The 18,081-nt window shown below is 37.1% G+C and overlaps 1 protein-coding gene across 3 annotated transcripts; it reads right to left on the bottom strand.

The window, feature by feature from the left end:
• Nucleotides 1–648: 648 nt before the first annotated feature.
• On the bottom strand, nt 649–8,902 carry LOC126608101 (uncharacterized). 3 transcript variants are annotated; one of them, XM_050275874.1, is made up of 11 exons: nt 8,641–8,902; nt 6,528–6,598; nt 5,942–6,446; nt 5,708–5,856; nt 5,105–5,305; nt 4,304–4,471; nt 3,822–4,175; nt 3,207–3,286; nt 2,176–2,536; nt 1,634–1,846; nt 649–1,272 (listed from the first exon to the last, which is right to left on the bottom strand). In XM_050275874.1, exons 2-11 carry the CDS (start codon nt 6,570–6,572, stop codon nt 937–939), a joined length of 2,412 nt encoding a protein of 803 aa, XP_050131831.1. In that variant the 5' UTR covers nt 6,573–6,598; nt 8,641–8,902; the 3' UTR covers nt 649–936. The 3 variants fall into 3 exon arrangements, with proteins under 3 accessions (XP_050131831.1, XP_050131832.1, XP_050131833.1); XM_050275875.1 differs by lacking the exon at nt 8,641–8,902 and adding an exon at nt 7,292–7,679; XM_050275876.1 differs by lacking the exon at nt 8,641–8,902 and adding an exon at nt 6,931–7,210.
• Between the last annotated feature and the right edge of the window lie 9,179 nt (nt 8,903–18,081).

Here is an 18,081-nt window from a genome sequence, read left to right as displayed (position 1 = left end):
CTTACAACAATTATTAATTTTTATAAAAATATAACTCTTTTGAAAATACAGTCTACCAAATGTTCAATAACTTTATTTTATAGCTAGTTGTTTGTAAAGCACAGTAAAAACAGTTTTCCTTTTGTTTTTTTTTTTTCTTTTTTTTTAAGAACAGCAATTCCAAATTGCCCTAAAGTGTAGTGGTAAGAGAAACTCTAGTAGATCCAATACTGGGCAATTTAGGTTATGTGTTCAATTCCCTCCGCTATCAATTGTATAGAAAATATTTCTTCAAAGAAAAACAAAAAACAAAAATCAACCAACCTTTTCTTTGATAGGGTCAGTGACGTTGCATTCTAGGGAACCGGATCCCCTCCGAATCCAAAGAAATTGAGTCCAAGGATTAAATGATCCAGGTCATTGAAATTTGATCAAACAGCTACAATTATTATAATTTTTAAAGGGATCCTCTGTTTGTAACCTTTAGATTAAATTTTAATGGTCCGGATCATTTGATCCTTAAGCTTAGATTTTTTGGGCCCAGAGGGGATCCGATTCCGCATTCTAGTGATGCTTTGCCAGATACATGGCAGATTTTGTTTATAATTTGACCGTTTATAGCAAATTATAGCTCGAAAACCAAAACATTCCAAGACAAGTTTGTCCGAATGCTAAAATTTGGAGCCAATAGAATTTCTTCAAATATCAAGATCAGCATGTATATTACAATTTAGGGTGCAGAAACCTGCTTAATGCTAAGGTGAGACTGTAATTATATATTCGAAGCGTAAACAATGTTCCAATGTTGAAACTTCCCGCTTCCCAGTGAGGATTCTAAACCACAGGCAACGCAAATCTGGTGAGGTTCAAGATAAACGCAACTTAAACAACCCGGTTACAAGATACACCAACGCCTTAAAAGTCACTCTGTTGAGCAAATGATCGGAAAATATGGCTTTACGATTGGTGAAGCTGTTTTGTCCAGTCAAAAGCTGCCCAATCTTGATCGAAGCTCTTAACCGCTTGCTTTTGTGCCTCCACCGTCTCATGTCTTCGGCGACGATACATGTCTTCCTCAGGCAATTGTAGCATGCCTCTAATGACATTCAGCCCAAGACTGCTGTTGAACTGCTGTTCGTCATCAATAACGTGGACAAACCCTTTATTCAATCCGAACTCCACATGGAAGTACGGAAAGTCCTTTGGAATCGACCCACGCAAGCCCTTCACGCTTGTATCGATTAGTCTCTTCGCATTGTGCTGGCTCCACTCGTCTTCAGCTTCATCAATTGCCTGTGAGAAATTTTATGCATTTTTAGTTTAAATGAGCTGAAAAATTAAAATCAGATACTAAATTCAACATCATAGATTAAATGTATATAAACATTCCGTTCAGAATATTTTAAACACGAAACAACTGAGAACCTAATAAAATCTATATGTATACACGTGTTTGAATAAAACTACACGCTGGGAATGCACTTGTATGTGTATTTATCTAGATCTACTACCACAGATATGCCTACATGAAATAACGTCACAGGTTCCCAGAAAAGGGCATAAATCATGAGGATTTTTCCATAAACGAGTGAAAATTTCAAAACAAGCAGCAGAAAATCAACGCATTTAAAATGAAAATAAGAGCAATCATTACCTTTTTGAAATATAAAGGAGCCTCTTTGGCAATTTCATGGGGCATAGGAATACACTCAACTATACAGTGGCGGCGCTGTTGAGCCAACCCCATCACAGTTTCAAGAAAAACTACTTCCTTCTCTTGCTTTGCAAACATCATAATAAGGCATTTCTTGAAATTTCGAATTTCTTGCCACATGTCGTCGTCAACAGTTCTTGTGGAAGCCACATGCTGTTAAGAGTTATATGGATCAGAATCAACTACATATTAACAAAACTATTTGAAGTAATCATAAAAGAGCAAACTAAATTTACATTCCCTAGTATTAAAATCAACTTAGATGTTGCACATTAACCTGAAAGGGTTCCAATAATCACTTTTTTCATTTGGGTTGAGGACAGTAGATATTTCAACACCCTCACATTTGGAAAATGATAATTCCTTGTTAAAGAATGAACTTTCCCTTCTAAAGCTTTAAAGTAAAGAAGGAATGACTCGTGCTCATTATCAAATGACTACTGAAACAAACAACATAAGAGAAGCAACTAAATTAAGCTCACCTGCATTGGTAAAATACAACAGTGACCAGGCACAACAGGCTGCTGCTGTGGCAACATTAAATATGTGAAGTTTGCTATGGCCACAACAAGATGCGCCGGCCTCCTCGGATTTTCAAAACAAAAGAGACATCTCTCCTGCTGCGTTGCAAATCGAGTTGCAAAACTGTTGTTCTGGGTGACTTTTTTATCACAACCCTGCTTTTTCTTGGACTTCTTTCTTGGAGCATCATCATAGTCATATTCATCATCTGCCTGACCAGATATACTGTATTTTTTGTTCTGGGTAATCCTTTGAGCTAGATGCATATCAGCATCATCCTCCTTTTTCTTCTGACGAAGATTCATTTCCTGCATAACATGTCTAAATAAAAGGCAATCTGATTAGACCAAATTCTGACTGACAATTATGTGTGGGGAAAAACAAATCAGCATGTACAGCAAATCAATCAACAAATGAACACTCCTCGTCAGGAATTGCAAAACAAAACCTATAAGAATTGGCCCATGTATGTTACAAATGCTACTTTGCACTACAGTCTGTAATACAATTTCATCATCCTTACAAACTTTTATCTTGTACTCATTTAAAAAAAGGGAACTTTAACGGAAAGCTCCCGGTACTGTTCACTTTAACAAAAAACCACATTTTTACACTAAAAAATCAATCCTAGTATTGACCAAAAAAAAAAAGTCAATCCTGGTACTATTCACTTTTACCCTTTATGTTGTCCTTATCGTTAAAACTCAAAGTTTTCAAGCCCTTTTCATTAGTTTTCCTTTAAAAAAATGGTAAAAGCACACAGGATAAGACAAGAACTAAATACTCAATTTCAACAACTGCAAAAAAAAAAAAAAAAAAAAAAACCCAGAAGGGTTGGCCCATGTTTGCCATTAGAAATACCACTTTGCTCCACAGTTCCTTTTTATAACTTAAAGAATTAGTCCACAATTGTATCTTATTTACAACCAAAAACATTGACAATACACAAATAATAGTAAAAAAATAAGATAATAAGAATATACAACATTACCTGCTTGTGCTCTGTTCATTTCCTGGTCTCACAGAATTATCTCCACTAGCCTGCTTTGCCTTTCTGTTTTCTACTTCTTGCTATTAACAAAAAGAAAAATCAATTAATCACTGAAACAAAAGATCGTTATATTATTGTTATATTAACAAAAAGAAAAATCAATTAATAACAAGTTGTCAGCATCCTAAGGAATTATAAAACAAGTGGGTAACATTGTTATAAATTAATAATCATAAGAAACATTTTAATAACCCAATACAGAGAAACATAGGCATCTCTTTAGGAACAAATAAATGCATGCAAAAATGGCAGGACACAAGCCAAGCAAAGACGTAAAGATTTTGTGTGGTTGAAAAAAGAAACCAGCAAACAAAGGACAGCAAATTCCCTAACCAAGATAAGAACCAAAATTGCCCCAACTCTAGAAGAGTAATTTCCACTGCATCAGAAGTTAGAAATCAACTTCTATCCTAAGTTGCCCAATAAACTGGATGGTTAATTTCAAAAGTTGTTGACAAGACTACGGACAATCCAATCTACTAGCGTATAGGACATAAAGCTGCATATCCTTGAGAGAGAGAGAGAGAGAGAGAGAGGATACTGCATGCTTCTTACCAGAAGTTCCTCAGCTTCTTCTAGCTTTCCTTTCATACGAAGTTGAAAAGCCTTAGCTGCCAACTGGTTCGCACTTAGATCATGAAATGCAGCACTCGCTTCACTTGGTTTCCTAGTGGCTGCTATATTTTCATGAGCATGACTACTAAAATCATCAGTCCTTTTACGAAGAACTTCAGACATGAAGCTTCCATCGTTTGAAAACTTATTTAAGCTAGCCACTGCATCCGCTAAAAGACTAGAATCCTGAGTAGAAACGTCTTGCCTTATCCAGGAAAATTTATCTTGAACTTTAGGCTCCCTCATTTTAGGGAGTCCACAAGATATATCCTTCAGGTAGTGCCGACCAGTGTCCTAGAAATCAAATTCACGTAGCATGTAAGACACAAATATTAATTTTTAACTCAAGTTAAAAACAAAGCCAATAACAGTTGAATTTCATAGTTAAGCATTTTCAAAAAGATGAGAGCTCTCCCATATACCTTTTTATTATCCTTGTCACTTTGATTGCTGGAATCTGGTTGGCGTTCCTCACTCAGCCCTTTCTGTCTCCTTCTTATGGCCTGTAGATGAGCACGAGATTGGGCAGCTTTATTAGATGCCACAGAGACGGTCAGTTGACCAAGAGAACCCCAACGCTCTCCGATAACCTGTATAAAAAACCAAGGATTAGAGCGCAAAGAAATATACCAAAAACCAAAAACAAAACAAGGTAGTTTGTGAATTAGTGATGCTTACTAAGACCTAGAAAGATGGGATTGGGAAATGGGGTTCAGGTAAATTAGTGGAAGCAAGTTCAATACCAATTTATTCCCCCGTTCTTGGCCTCTCACCAACATATTCCTATTGCAGGAAAATATTCTCAGAATTTAATTCATCAACTCCTCATTCCGATCTGATTAACAAGGGGATTTAAACCTAAAGGATATAGGAAAGTAAACTTATTCTAGGAATCTAATCCAAACCAGAACAGGAAAATTACTATCAATTAAGAGAACCCTCTTTGTCAACCAAAGAGGGTAAAATTACTATTATACCCCCTTTAAGCTTGGTAAGTTTATGGGTTATTGAGTAATATCACTAGCATGTACTCTCACACTCTTTCTGCAAGTAACTCTCACACACCAAATGCATCCCAGGTGCCCTTCCGCCTAGTCCGTATAAAAGAAGGAAATCAACAGACTAAAACCCTAGATATTAAAATACTAAAACCCTAGAGATTACATGACTAAAACACCCTACAGAATTAGGGCACGCCCCACTCTGGTTCCGTGTCAGCATACCTCCTGGAGCCTTCGTCCTTCTCGAGTCGCCTGCTCTTTTGCACGCTTCAGAGCTTTTAGTTTCCAACTTGCACCTCCATCCCCAACAACTGAGGAAGACAAAAGTTGATTTCCAGCAGCTTTAGGTTCATCTGTATCTTCTGGATAACCAGATCCGTCATCCTTTAAATATGGATTTAATTCCCTGGGATTGACCTTTATCTATAACACAGGGAAGATAAAGAGTAGTCAGTAAACAAAATATTCTGTAAAAAGAAGTGAAAAACAATTTGTTATTTTCAGGAGGAGGTTAAACTCTTTGCGCTTAACTACAGTAAGTTCCCTCGTGTCCATTTTAGTCTTTGAACCCTAAAATGTGGCAATTAACCTCCCAAACAAAAAATCGTCTGTTTAGTTTGGGGACAATAGTAATTGCTCATCTACACCCATAAGCCAATGGGTTAAACCTATAATTTTCATGTGCCATCTCTGACCACACCAAACATAACAAACGTGAACTTATTTGCCACCTAATATAAACTTTATGGACTAGTTTGTAACTCCAACTTAGTAGAACTAGAAAGGTAAAAAGGTAAATTCTCGCTTTACAAGATGGAAATATACCTCTTCAGTTGGATTTTCCTTTGGCTGCTCCTCAACATTCACTGTAGGGGTTTTATCTGTTTTTCCTTCAGGTCTAAGCATCCACTCTAAGCCAAATTCCTTCCTTGCAATCTCCCCATCTTTCAAACGATTGGGTCCTCTATCTCCATCTATATCGACGAAAGGAATGTGAAAATGTTAAGATCATATGATTAGATAAAAATATCTTTTATAAGAATAGCATAGAATACCTACCAGTAAATTCTTCATCCCCCATGCCTCCTAGACTCCTTCGCTTACTCTTTTTCTTTCTGTCTTTTTTACTTCCGTTTTTGCACCTTTCTTTTCTATCAGAACAACTATCACTGTCTTTACCATCAGAAGCAGAAGAATAATGATCTTCTGATACATATTCTTTCCTTCCCCTCCTTGATCTCCTTTTTGACCTATAACTGGCCTCATCCTCTGAATCATCCTCATTACTTCTTTTTCTCTTACCTTTTTTCCTACTCTGACTCCTCCTTCTATCTTGGTCAGAACTTCCCTCACTTTCAACGCCTGACGAATATGATGATGATGATGAATACTTGTCTGACGAATACCATTTTTTTTTAGACCCCCTCTTTATTCTATCAAGCTCTTCCCCATCCGAACTACTAGATTGAGAGCGCTTCTTTTCCTTCCTGCACTTATTCTCCTTATTACCCGACCTCTTCTTCTGTTTTTGTTTTTTTTTCCCAGGAGCACTCAGATTCTCATCCTGTTAACAATAACAGAAAACATTAAACTACTCTCGAAAACAACAAATTAAACAACATAAGGAACAAAGGATGCGATTTACCTTATCAATCTGGTCTCGGGGTATGATCTTCACTCCAGCAAGCATTATTTGTACTAACTGCAATTAGCGTCCTGCAGACAACCACAAACAGAATAGCAAGATCTGTTACCAACCAAAGACGAAAATAAATAACGTCACCCTATAAATAATTTTTGGGGGGAAAACTTGAAAATTTTGATTTAGCCTTTCATCCTTCATTTCTTTTTGTAATTAACACTTAATTTACTCTGAATTTGGATAATGAGCTTCTTTTCCCTCCAAATTAATCTCCAGTTTAAGTTAAATAGTGTACATGGAATCAAATCTGAAATATTTTTCTGCAATGAGTCTAGAATATTTGCAGGTTCATACGTAATAATTCTTGATGGTTCACTAGGCAAAAGAAAAATGATTATTGGTTCACCTGGTGGGGTTTTAATCAGAAAATAATACGCTCTGATTACTCAGTAAGCAAAGCTCTAATGATATTCAACCCTTCTTAAGAAAAACCAATCTTGCAAAACATAAGTCCTAAAACATCACAGCACACCACTAAACTTCATGATGTAGGAACCTTGGTGCAATATAACGGTGCTAATCATGGTTCGGGTTAAACTGGAAAGATTTCATCAAGGAATTGCAAAGAAGTTAAAAGCTCGTGGTACTGGACCCTTCAAAATTTCGCAGCGTGTTGTTTCCAAAGCATGTGTTAGAATACCCTCCACAAATGGGGTTCAGTTCAACTTTTAACATTTAAGATCTGATTCCATATAGAGGTTCTATACCTTCTCCTACTCGGGAGGACTTTGTTGAAACTGGTACTACTCCAGCTAATGACTCAGATTCCTTTTCCGTCTCCGAATTTCCTGATGTGATCCCACTTCCGCCCCCTTCCAAGTCTCTCCAAAAGGATCTTGTAGCAGATATTTTGGATGACAATGTTGTTTTAACAAGGCACGGTTCATACCAAAAGTTTCTTGTGAGGTGGAAATATAGACCAGATTCTTACATCACTTGGATTTCAAAGGAGGACTTGGAGCGGATTGATCCTGACATTTTGGAGCAATACTAGAGCTTTATCTCACCGGAGTCGAGCTCTTCTCAGCCAGGGGGAATTGATGAGGACATCATTGACAACCCCTTTAGCGTTTAGCTTTCTGTTTCCCATTTGGCTGTTTTCAAGTAGGATTAAGTCTAGTTTCTTGTTTTATTTGATTTAGGAATGTTTTCCAAATCCCATTAGGAACAGGCTGTCTATTCCAATTATTAGTTCAGCTGGGAATACTTTTACTAGAATTGGGAATTCTTTACTGATTGTTTTCGTATTGGTTCCCCTATAAAGATCCATTGTAATTCTTTAAGGAACTATTAGTTTATGATTCAGAATCTAGTGTTATCTTCCTGCGAAAAAATAAAATGAAATAAAAAAGAGTAAACTTCCGATTTTCCCCCTAAACTTTCACCTAACTTTCAATTTATACCTAAACCTTTAAATTGAAAAATCAAGGACTTAAACTAATTTTTTTTTTTTGGCCGATTTCCCTACTGTTAGTTTTCCACAGATTTCTTCCAAAAAATTAACGTTAACTCTTATCACCATGTGACTCTCTTTTGACAACAAAAATGTCATTTCGCTAGACTTTTGGACACAAAAGCTATAGAATCACAGATTTGCACAGGTCAACATTTTAGAAATTTAGGATTTTCAATTAAACGAAGCGACCAAACTACCGTCCCCTCACATGTTGTGCACATGTTTTCATTTAACAGAAATTTGGATGGAATGAATGAAGAACTAACATCAGGTAAATTGTCCAAAAGAATTAGCTTAAGTCGTTGATTTTCCAATTTGAAAGGTTAGAGGTAAATCGAAAGTTAGATGAAAGGTGAGGGAAAATTGACAGTTTACTCATAAAAAATAAAAAGATTTAAATTTTCAAACCCTAGAACGTAAACCTTGCTCTGGTACCAATTTGATGTAGGATAGAGCCGGGCAGCGTAATTTAGAATGGTTTAGGGGAAGCGAAAACACAGAAAATATGAACTAAAAAATAATATAAGATAACTGGAATCGCACATATTCTTGGCCTTTCACCAATATAATTCCATCAGAAAATCAGAAAAGTAAAATTACCAGCAGCAGCTTGATCCGTGGTTTGTACGACGGTGCTCCTCCGCCTTAACGGCGCGGAGGTTGCTTTCGTAATTCGCAGCAGAAATCACCGACAAAAGAGTTCGAGGTACTTGTGAAGAACTTTAAAGAGAAAAGCAGGAAAAAATAAAAAGGGAGCAATCTATCAGTCCAAGTAAACGTGGATTTGGGTTTGGATTTTAACTAGGGATGACAGGTGCGCAGCGCGCTCCAGAGAGAGCCAAAATTTAACGGGAAAAATGGAAAAGACGAGTCTCCTCTATTTACACCTAGGGTGGGCACTTATACCGAAACTGAAACACGAATCAAATCGAATCGCACCGAAAGGTTTGGTTTTGCGGTTTTAAAACAGTTTCGGTTTTGAAACCAAACTGCAACATAGAAAACGGTTTGGTTTCGGTTTTGGCTTTTGAAAACCGCACCGCAAACATTAATAAACATTTAATTTAATGTCCATATTATATTTCATGTTTTAATTGGTTGTTTGTTAGAATCCATACACTTAGTATAGGACTCAACCACACTAGAATATCATCATTCATCACTTTCTTTCGTTCATTAACTTGAAGGACCTTTGTTATTTTATACCATCACACACACGTATATGTACAAGGGTGGACTAATCTTGTTATCAAGAGTCGAACAATGATCTAATAAAGTCCCCTCATTTGAAGCATGATATCACATATTCTAGTATCAAAGTTTCGCTCATATTTAATGAATTTAAATTTATTCAACTTGTTTTATGATAAACATTGTAAGGGATACCCTTTTATTGCACAAACATGTTTGAACATCACAACAACATGCAACATGTTAATTGTTTACATGACAAATGTCTTTTTCCTATTACTATTGGGAAATGGTTATTAATATGTTAAATTGCAAATTGTACATTTTTTCTTAAAAACCAAACCGAAACCGTTTGAAACTTCACCGAACCAAACCAAACGATTTGGTTTCATTTCGGTTTTGGCTTCAAAACCACACCGAACCGAACCGCAAAAAATTTCGGTTTCGGTTTCACTCAAAACCGCACCGAACCAAACCGTGCCCACCCCTATTTACACCCCCACCAAATTAAAATCCTTTTATTTTTGTCAATGAAAGTCCCAAATTCCCCCACATTTAGCTTTTGCTAGTCCTCAAGCAAAACAAAACAAACAAAACAAAACAAAACAAAACACAACCTAGACCTTCCAATAATTGCCTCAGGGATTTTTAATGAAACATGACGTGTTAAAAATCATCGTTCCCACAGATTTTGTCATCCTTACACTTGAGCACAGTCACCACTTACTAGTTCACAATTAACCAATTAAAACGATATTTTGAATGTAGTAACATGCCTTAGAGAATTTGCTCAATTCCTTACAAGATACTCTCTATTTTCACACACATTTTCTGACTACACACTCTACACTAGTATATGTGAGAAGATTGATGTAAACACGAAAGATTATGACTCACATATGTTATAACAAAGAAAGTAATTTTCTGGAGTTATTAAGCATGTTTAGATATGATATCATGAATGGAATGCTACTACTTAGATGCGAGAACCAGTGACATTATATGCTCATACCAATTTCGAACTCCACAAATTGAAACACACAACACTAAAGATTGAAGTCAAGAGTTGTAACAGGGCTTGGGGGTAATGGCTAACAAAGAAAGGATAAGAATAACAAACGTTCTTAAAGCGATAGCAAGCAAAGCAATGAAATAGACACTTGGAAATCACTTTAGAATGCAGAATCAACTTTTAATTACAAAGGGAAGATTTATGCAACACTTAGGGCCGAATTCAATGTTTTGAACCATTTTTTTAACAAACAACACTTTAGAGCTCTTTTTCATACTTTTTTATTTCAATTCTTTTTTCTTTTTTTTTCTTTTCTACCCATGCCTTATTAAGGACTTTGGCGCACACACACACAAAAGAATCACTTCCCTCACACTTGTTTTCTGCAATACATTGATAAAAAAGGAGTTTATTTTAAGTCATGCTTTACTATGCTTCAAGAACAAGGGTATGGATGATCCTAACACTAGGCTAGGTAAGGATAGTGTGGGTTAACAAAGAACATAGGCTTAACAAGGCTCAACAGGGTTAAACTTAAACACATAATGAAATAGGGGCACAGCAATTTAGCTTTGGTGGTCACGACACAACTTCATCTTGAATATGTGTTATGCAAATCAATAGCATGCTTTGAATGAAATAGGCATGAGTTCTAGTATTTGGAACTAAATGATGAAACACCTTCTAAGTAGCAACCAAGCAAAGAATAATGAGATCATGCAACGACTTTAGAAAACAATGATGCACAGATTATTAACTCTCCGAATAAATGTTTAGGCTCAAGTCTCACAAGGTTGTAGTGTTCATTTGAGTTCCTTCCTTCAAGCATGTTACAAAAACTGCTTTTTTTCTTTATGATTGCATGTGAATTCATAAATTATAACCACAACCAAGCATACACGAAAGAGTAAATCAAATTTCAATCCATGTTTATAACTCTCATTAGCAGTCATGTAATTAAAAATCAAATCCTCATCATTGTGTTGGAAGGTACCCTAAGACACAAATAAACACACAAAAACAACTCTTTTTTGGGTTTTTCAAAACAATTTTTCAATTTTTTATGAGATTTTCGGATTTTTATGTCAAAAGATACTAAAACACTCCAAAACAGCTTTAAAACACTTAAAACAGCAAGGAACAACATTAGAAGTAATGGGTGATAAACTCTTACGAATTTCATGCAAAACAACTTGGTTACCCCCCACACTTAAATCAAACATTGTCCTCAATGTTTCAAGCACAAACTCACACAAAAACAAGCAAACAAACAACCAACGGATAAACATGACAAGTATGGTAAAGTAAAAACCAGATAGAGTAGAGTTTAAGAACGCAAATCTGGTTTTGAAGATAGATGATCTTGGCAACTTTCCACAACTTTGATCTCGAATTGGTTTGGAATTCTGAGCGAGGAATATCGGAGTTCCTTGGTTTCAAATCAGACTCCTTCTGCTGGGTTGATTTGATTGTGCAATCTGCATTCTTCTCTGCTTGTTTCTTCTGCACGGTAGGCAGGCACGAGGTAGAGGTGATGGTCTGTTTCTTTTTTCAATCTTTCCAAATGCCCACCATTTTCTTTCTTTCTCCTTGTCCCTAGCTGAGGATGAATTAGCACATGTCTCCACATGCTTCGAAGTATCATTTTCACTTCCCTTATCTGTTCCCTAGGTAAATGTGGTAGACGAAGAGGAAACATAAGATGTTGAAGATGAGTACTCGAGAGCAAGGCTAGGTAAGCAATCAGGAAGGAGTTCCAGGCCGTCGGTTCCAGATCGGAAGATTGATACCAAGTGTTACTTGATTGCTCTCTTTCTCCTTGTCCCGCAGATGAAAACAACGACAAGGAAAAGGACAGGGAGAAAACATGATATGAGATACTCTTGCTTTCAACCTTCATGATATGAAATACTTTTGCTTTGGATGAGTTGTTTGCAGAGGTACCCCTAGGAATAAGGAACACTGAGTGACTCGAGAGGCTTCGTTGGAAAGACATTCTCGAAGATGAAGAAAGGTTATGTATGTCTGCCTTGCAATGAAGGGTGAAGGTTGACATTTATAGGAATTAATAACTGGTACTATTATTTCACTCTTGTCGGCAACCGTTGGATGATTTAACAGTAAACTTCACGTGCCTTCTACTTCACAAGAAATCTTCGACAGATTGCCCATAATTTCCGCAAGGCTAAGTATGCATGTGACAGGCGCTGACACGTCTGGAAAAGCAGATGCCTCTTCGATATCTGAAATCGGCGCTTCAACAAACTGCTCGTGATTTTCGCAAAGCTGAGTGTGCATGTGACAAACGCTGACACGTCTGAAAAAGAAAGTGCCTCTTCGATATCTGGAATCGGCACTTCGACAAACTGCCAGTGATTTCTGCAAAGCTGAGTGTGCATGTGATAGATGTTGACACATCTGGAAAAGAAGATGCCTCTCTGATTTCTGAGCTTGCCTCTTCGAGTTCTGAGCTCGCCTCTTCGAGTTCTGAGCTCGTCAAGTACAGAGGTTGCATGTGACAAATGCGGACAAATCTGGAAAAGAAGATTGGCCCGTGGTTTCTGAGCAAGCCCAGCTTTTGAGAAAGCTAGCGCCTCTTCGATTTTTGAATTGGCCTCTTCGATTTCTGAGCTTGCCTCTTCGATCTCTAAAATCCCGTCGAGTGCTGGTTTTTATAGAGGCGCGCAGTACGTTTCAAAGCACACCTGAATTTCTACCTTTAGAAACTCCCTTCTTGCACTTCTAAGATCTTGACTTGTCCGACCTCTTCTTTCTTCAACACCTTTGAAAATGTATGGCCCCTCCAACCGTCGTTTTGACTTGAACCTTGGTGAAGAGGCAGCCATGCCTTCTCGAGACAACATATGGCACCCATCCTTCATATCCCCTACTGGTCCTCTTACCGTTGGAGATTCGGTGATGAAGAATGATATGACCGCTGCGGTGGTGGCCCGGAACCTTGTCACTCCCAAAGATAACAGACTATTTTCCAAACGGTCTGATGAGTTGGTTGTTAAGGATTTTCTAGCTCTCAGTGTGCAGGTTCTGTGTCTAATATGGCCCAGCGCTTATTTGCTCGAACCCGTCAAGTTGAATCGTTGGCAACTGAAGTGATGAGTCTCAAACATGAGATAAGATGGCTCAAGCATGAGAATAAACAGTTGCATAAGCTCGCATATAACTATGCTACAAACATGAAAAGGAAGATTGACTAGATGCAGGAATCTGATGGTCAAATTTTACTTGATCATCAGATGTTTGTGGGTTTGTTCTAGCAGCATTTGCCTTCGTCTTCTAGGGCTGTACCGCGTAATGAAGCTCCAAATGATCAACCTCCGATGCCTCCTCCTTCTGAGGCTCCGCCGACTACTGAGACTTCTCCTAAGCAGCCTTTGTGAAGGCTTCCTCTTGTATTTTCTGCTTAATGTTCCTTTTTTCTTTTCATGAAAATGAATGTTAAAATACTTTGCATATCTGTCAATGTTTCAAAAATAAACCCACACCCAAAAATAATTAAACAACAAAAATAAAAATGACAATCATGGCAAAATAAAAATGCAGAAAATGGAAGGTTTTTAGAAACGCAAAACTGATTGTGGAGCGATTCAAAAATCTTCCTCATTTGAATACATGGGTTGCCTCCCAAGAAGCGCTTGCTTTAACGTCTTCCAGTCGGACGATACCTCATTCTAAACTTGGATAGGGCCCATAACATGGAATTGATCCTTGAATGGAAGGTGATACTTGACGTGATCCGGCAATGGTTTAAATTCTAGTGTAGGAGCCAGAATCATCAAAATTAGCAAATTAGTATATAATAAAATCGAAGTTGGAGAAGATGACTTACTTGCTTGCTACAACACAAACTCAATTACGAACACCACATCTTTGAAGGTTGCAGGGATATGGGACTTGGCCAGATTTGGTGTTTTGAGAGTTATGACTTTTCCCGTGTCATAAAATCCAACTTTTTTGGGAATTTTCGTCTCAAGTGTATCTTCTTTGATGAATTCTAGACATTCCCCATCCACTTCTTGCTCTTGATTCTTTGGAAAGGTTTCGAAGATGCCTTTCTCACCCTCCTCTTCCTTGGATTGCATGATCCTATAAGGAATAAGGACATTTGGTGAAACGGGGTTAGGACAAATTGAATTTAGGCTTACCTTGGTTGTAGTGGACGGCATAAAGAGCATATAGGGCTGCGGCAAGGGTGGTTCTTCCTTTGTCGTGGCATTGTTATTCTCCTTTTCTTCAAGCAGCAGTTGTTCATCCATGTTTTGGCTTGGTTTGGATGTCTTGGGTTCACCTTAAACCTCCATAGCACTTCCCAAAGTGATAGCATCATGGATTTCAAAATCTTCCTTCAAATTTTCAATAGTTGAGTTGGAGAGTTCACTTTGCTCTTGAATTTGTGCCATGAACTCCATAATCTGCCCAATTTGCTTCTCTAATTCACCCGTCTTCTTGGCTCGATTTTGCATCTCTTTGTTTCGATTTTCTACTTCCTGGTTCAAAGAGGTGAGTAACTTATTAAACATATCATTATCCAAAGATGTACCTGAATTGAATTGGGCAGATTGTTGTGGTGGCTGTGATGGTTCATATGGCCAGTGATTGAACTCATCCGATGGCGGCAAATATTCTTCTTGTTGTGAGCCCTGCGTCAAAGAGGTTAGTACATCAAAAATTTCATCATAACTCATAGGCATACTTGAATTTGATTGGAATTGTTGTGAAAGAGGTTGTGGTGGCTGCATAGGTCTTGAATAGAACTCCTCTTCTTGCTACCAATATCCATCTTGTTGGAATTGTTGAGGTTCTCCCCACATGTAATCTGAATAATCTCTCCAATCCAAATTGTAAGCGTTGGAAAACATGTTGTCCCATGATTGGCTATGGCCTTGATAACCCGAAACATCTTCATTCGCAACGAATTGAGAACATTGATAAGTTAGATATCCTTGCCCATAGGACACACCATATGTAGGGACACTTTGCATTATGGTCCTTTCGGCATATTGTGACAATTGAGAAGTAAGTTTCGCCAATTGAGCTTGAATGATAGCAAAATCCATGTCTTACTTCTCTAGTACCTGAAATCAAGGAAACAAAACTAAATCAAATATCAAAAGTAAAACAAACAAAAAAAAACACAAATAGAAACAAAGTCAGTAACTAAAAACAAAAGACACGAAAATATACAAAAAAAAAATAACAAGGGATTAGCAAAGTTGCTAATCCCCGACAACGGCGCCAAAAATTTGATACGAAAATTACTTAACACACAAATTAAACCCTCTTGTATCAATTGTAGTAAAGAATGTAAGTAGGGATCGTTCTGGACTGGGGATTAGGAGGGCTTGTTAATAACCTTTAAACTGACTTAAAAACATAAAATTAAGTTTAAAACACCAAACTAGACTCAAAAGATGCAATACAAACTAAAAAGACTCAAAACAGCTTAAAACAATGAATTAGACTCTAAACTGACTCTAGGGATGGTTTTGGACGAAATTAGGTTCTAACTTGACTGAAAACACTTAAAAACACAAATCAAAACAGATTTTGACTAATAAAACACTTTAAAGTAAAGGGGGATTTCATTTTGACGAATTTGAAAACAAAACAAGCAGATTGTAAACTAAAATAGATTTTGGACGAATTTAGGTAAACTATGGATGATAGGCTAGCTAAAGGGTTCTTCTCCACACATGACACACTTGCACATAAACTAATTTTCAGTTGTTCTTTCAATAAATCATGAAACTCAACACCCCAGGTTAATTAAGTCCGCTTAAATTAACCTTCAAGTTCTCCTTAAGTTATTGAATTGGATGGGAAAACGCATACAACAATTCAAGCATTCTTCAAAAGTCCTTTTCGTGAACAGCACAATAAAGATACAATCAAAGATCATTAAGCATTATGAAAACTATAAGTATTGACGAGGCATTCGTTACTATGATGAGCATGAAACTCCTACCAAGAATTCATTTAACGCGATCGTTTATAAACGACCTCCACTACTTGTGAATATAAGTTTGTAACTATTAGGTGAAACTCCCTTATACTCTAGCATCATATTCATGCATGCAAACTAAGTGTGCACTCTTAATAAACATACACGAATAAGTTATAAATCAAGCAGTTAAACAAATTGAATTCACAACTTATGAAATCACAACTGAAGGTAATCAATTCATATTGCAAGTATGTTCATGGCTTTGAATTCCCCTTAGTTAAGGGGGGTTTAGTTCCTCATACTCACAAAGCAAAGACAAACAAATTTAGACATTGAAAATAAAAGAATGAAAACACCTAAAAACACTCTAACAATCCAACTTGAAGGGCAAGCACGTCCAAGGGTCCTCTTTCTTCTCTTTGTTGCGGCACAAGGTGTGGTTTGATGGATGCATATGGATATATGGAAGGGAATAGTTGAATGTGTTTAGGTTGGATGGAGGTCACGGCAAGGAAAGGGAAATGAAGGTGCATGGAATTGTGTTTTTGTTGTGGGAATGTGTAGAATGGTTAAGAAGAAAAGACTCTGCCTTGTGGCATAATGTGTCTTCCTCCCTTCTCCCTAAACTGTCCCCCTCAATATGTCTTTGGATGGATATATTTATAGGCGAGGGAGAGGATGTAGTGGGTGGTGGTAATGAGTGGATGTAGTGCTAGGTGAATGTGTTGGGTGGTTGAAATGAGTGGATGTGTTGGGTGAAATGAGTGGATGTAGTGGTAGGTGAATGGATGTGTTGGGTGAAATGAGTGGATGTAGTGGTAGGTGAATGTGTTGGGCGGTTATAATGAGTGGATGTGTTGGGTGAAATGAGTGTGCTAAAATGGTTATTTATAGGGAGAGGAAGATGCACAAACTTCAAATTTCGTCCATTCCTTTTGCTCCAAGCATATGTTATCCATTCCATGCCCAAAAATGCTCCAAAATGCTCCAAAATGCACTTCTTTGCCACATTAACCCTTTGGACCTACAAACACATGAAAATAGCTTAAAATACTAAAATAACTACAAACTAACAACATAAATGCCAAGAAACAAGCTAACTAAGTCGCATAAATATGCTCCTATCACCATTTTACACCCCCCCTAAATTGGGGGATATGTACTGGAAACTTTAACGAAAAGTTTCTGGTACTGTTTACTTTAACAAAAAACCACATTTTTACACTAAAAAGTCAATCATGGTACTATTTACTTTACCGTTTATTTTGTCCTTATTGTTAAAACTCAAAGTTTTCAAGCTCTTTTTATTAGTTTTTTTTATGTATAGCACTATAAATTTGAAGATTTGATTTTCTCACATTGTTTTTTTTTATTTAAATGAAAATGTGTTACAATGTTGTATGCCATTAGAGTTGAAGGGAAAATTTTATAGGACGACAATAAAGGCATCAATATTTTAAGACACAGAATATTGGGCAACCAAGCATCAACACGACATGATGAGTGTAGCGAGGATGAGAATACCTCATTGGATGTGTGGCACATGAGAAAGGACATGATTAACATAAGGATATCCAAGGTAAAGTAGGAGTAGCCGAAATTATAGATAAGATCAGAGAAAACGGCTAATGGGGTTTGGACATGTGAAACAAAGGCCTACAGACGCTCTGGTTAAAATATGTGATTACGAGACAGAAGCTCAAGGACAAAAGGGTAGCGAAAAACCTAGGAAGACTTGGAAAGAGACTCTAAGATAAGATTTGGAGTACTTAGATCTAACAAAAGACTATGTACAAAACCGAGCACAGTGGTGTTCTAAGATTTAAACAGCCGACCTCACTTAATGAGATAAGGCTTTGATGTTGATGTTGGTTTG

This window comes from Malus sylvestris, chromosome 16 (genome assembly GCF_916048215.2).
Source record: "Malus sylvestris chromosome 16, drMalSylv7.2, whole genome shotgun sequence".
Classification (NCBI taxonomy): Eukaryota; Viridiplantae; Streptophyta; class Magnoliopsida; order Rosales; family Rosaceae; genus Malus; species Malus sylvestris.
The sequence above is the reverse complement of the archived record's forward strand: the minus strand, read 5'-3'. Positions and strand labels throughout refer to the sequence as shown.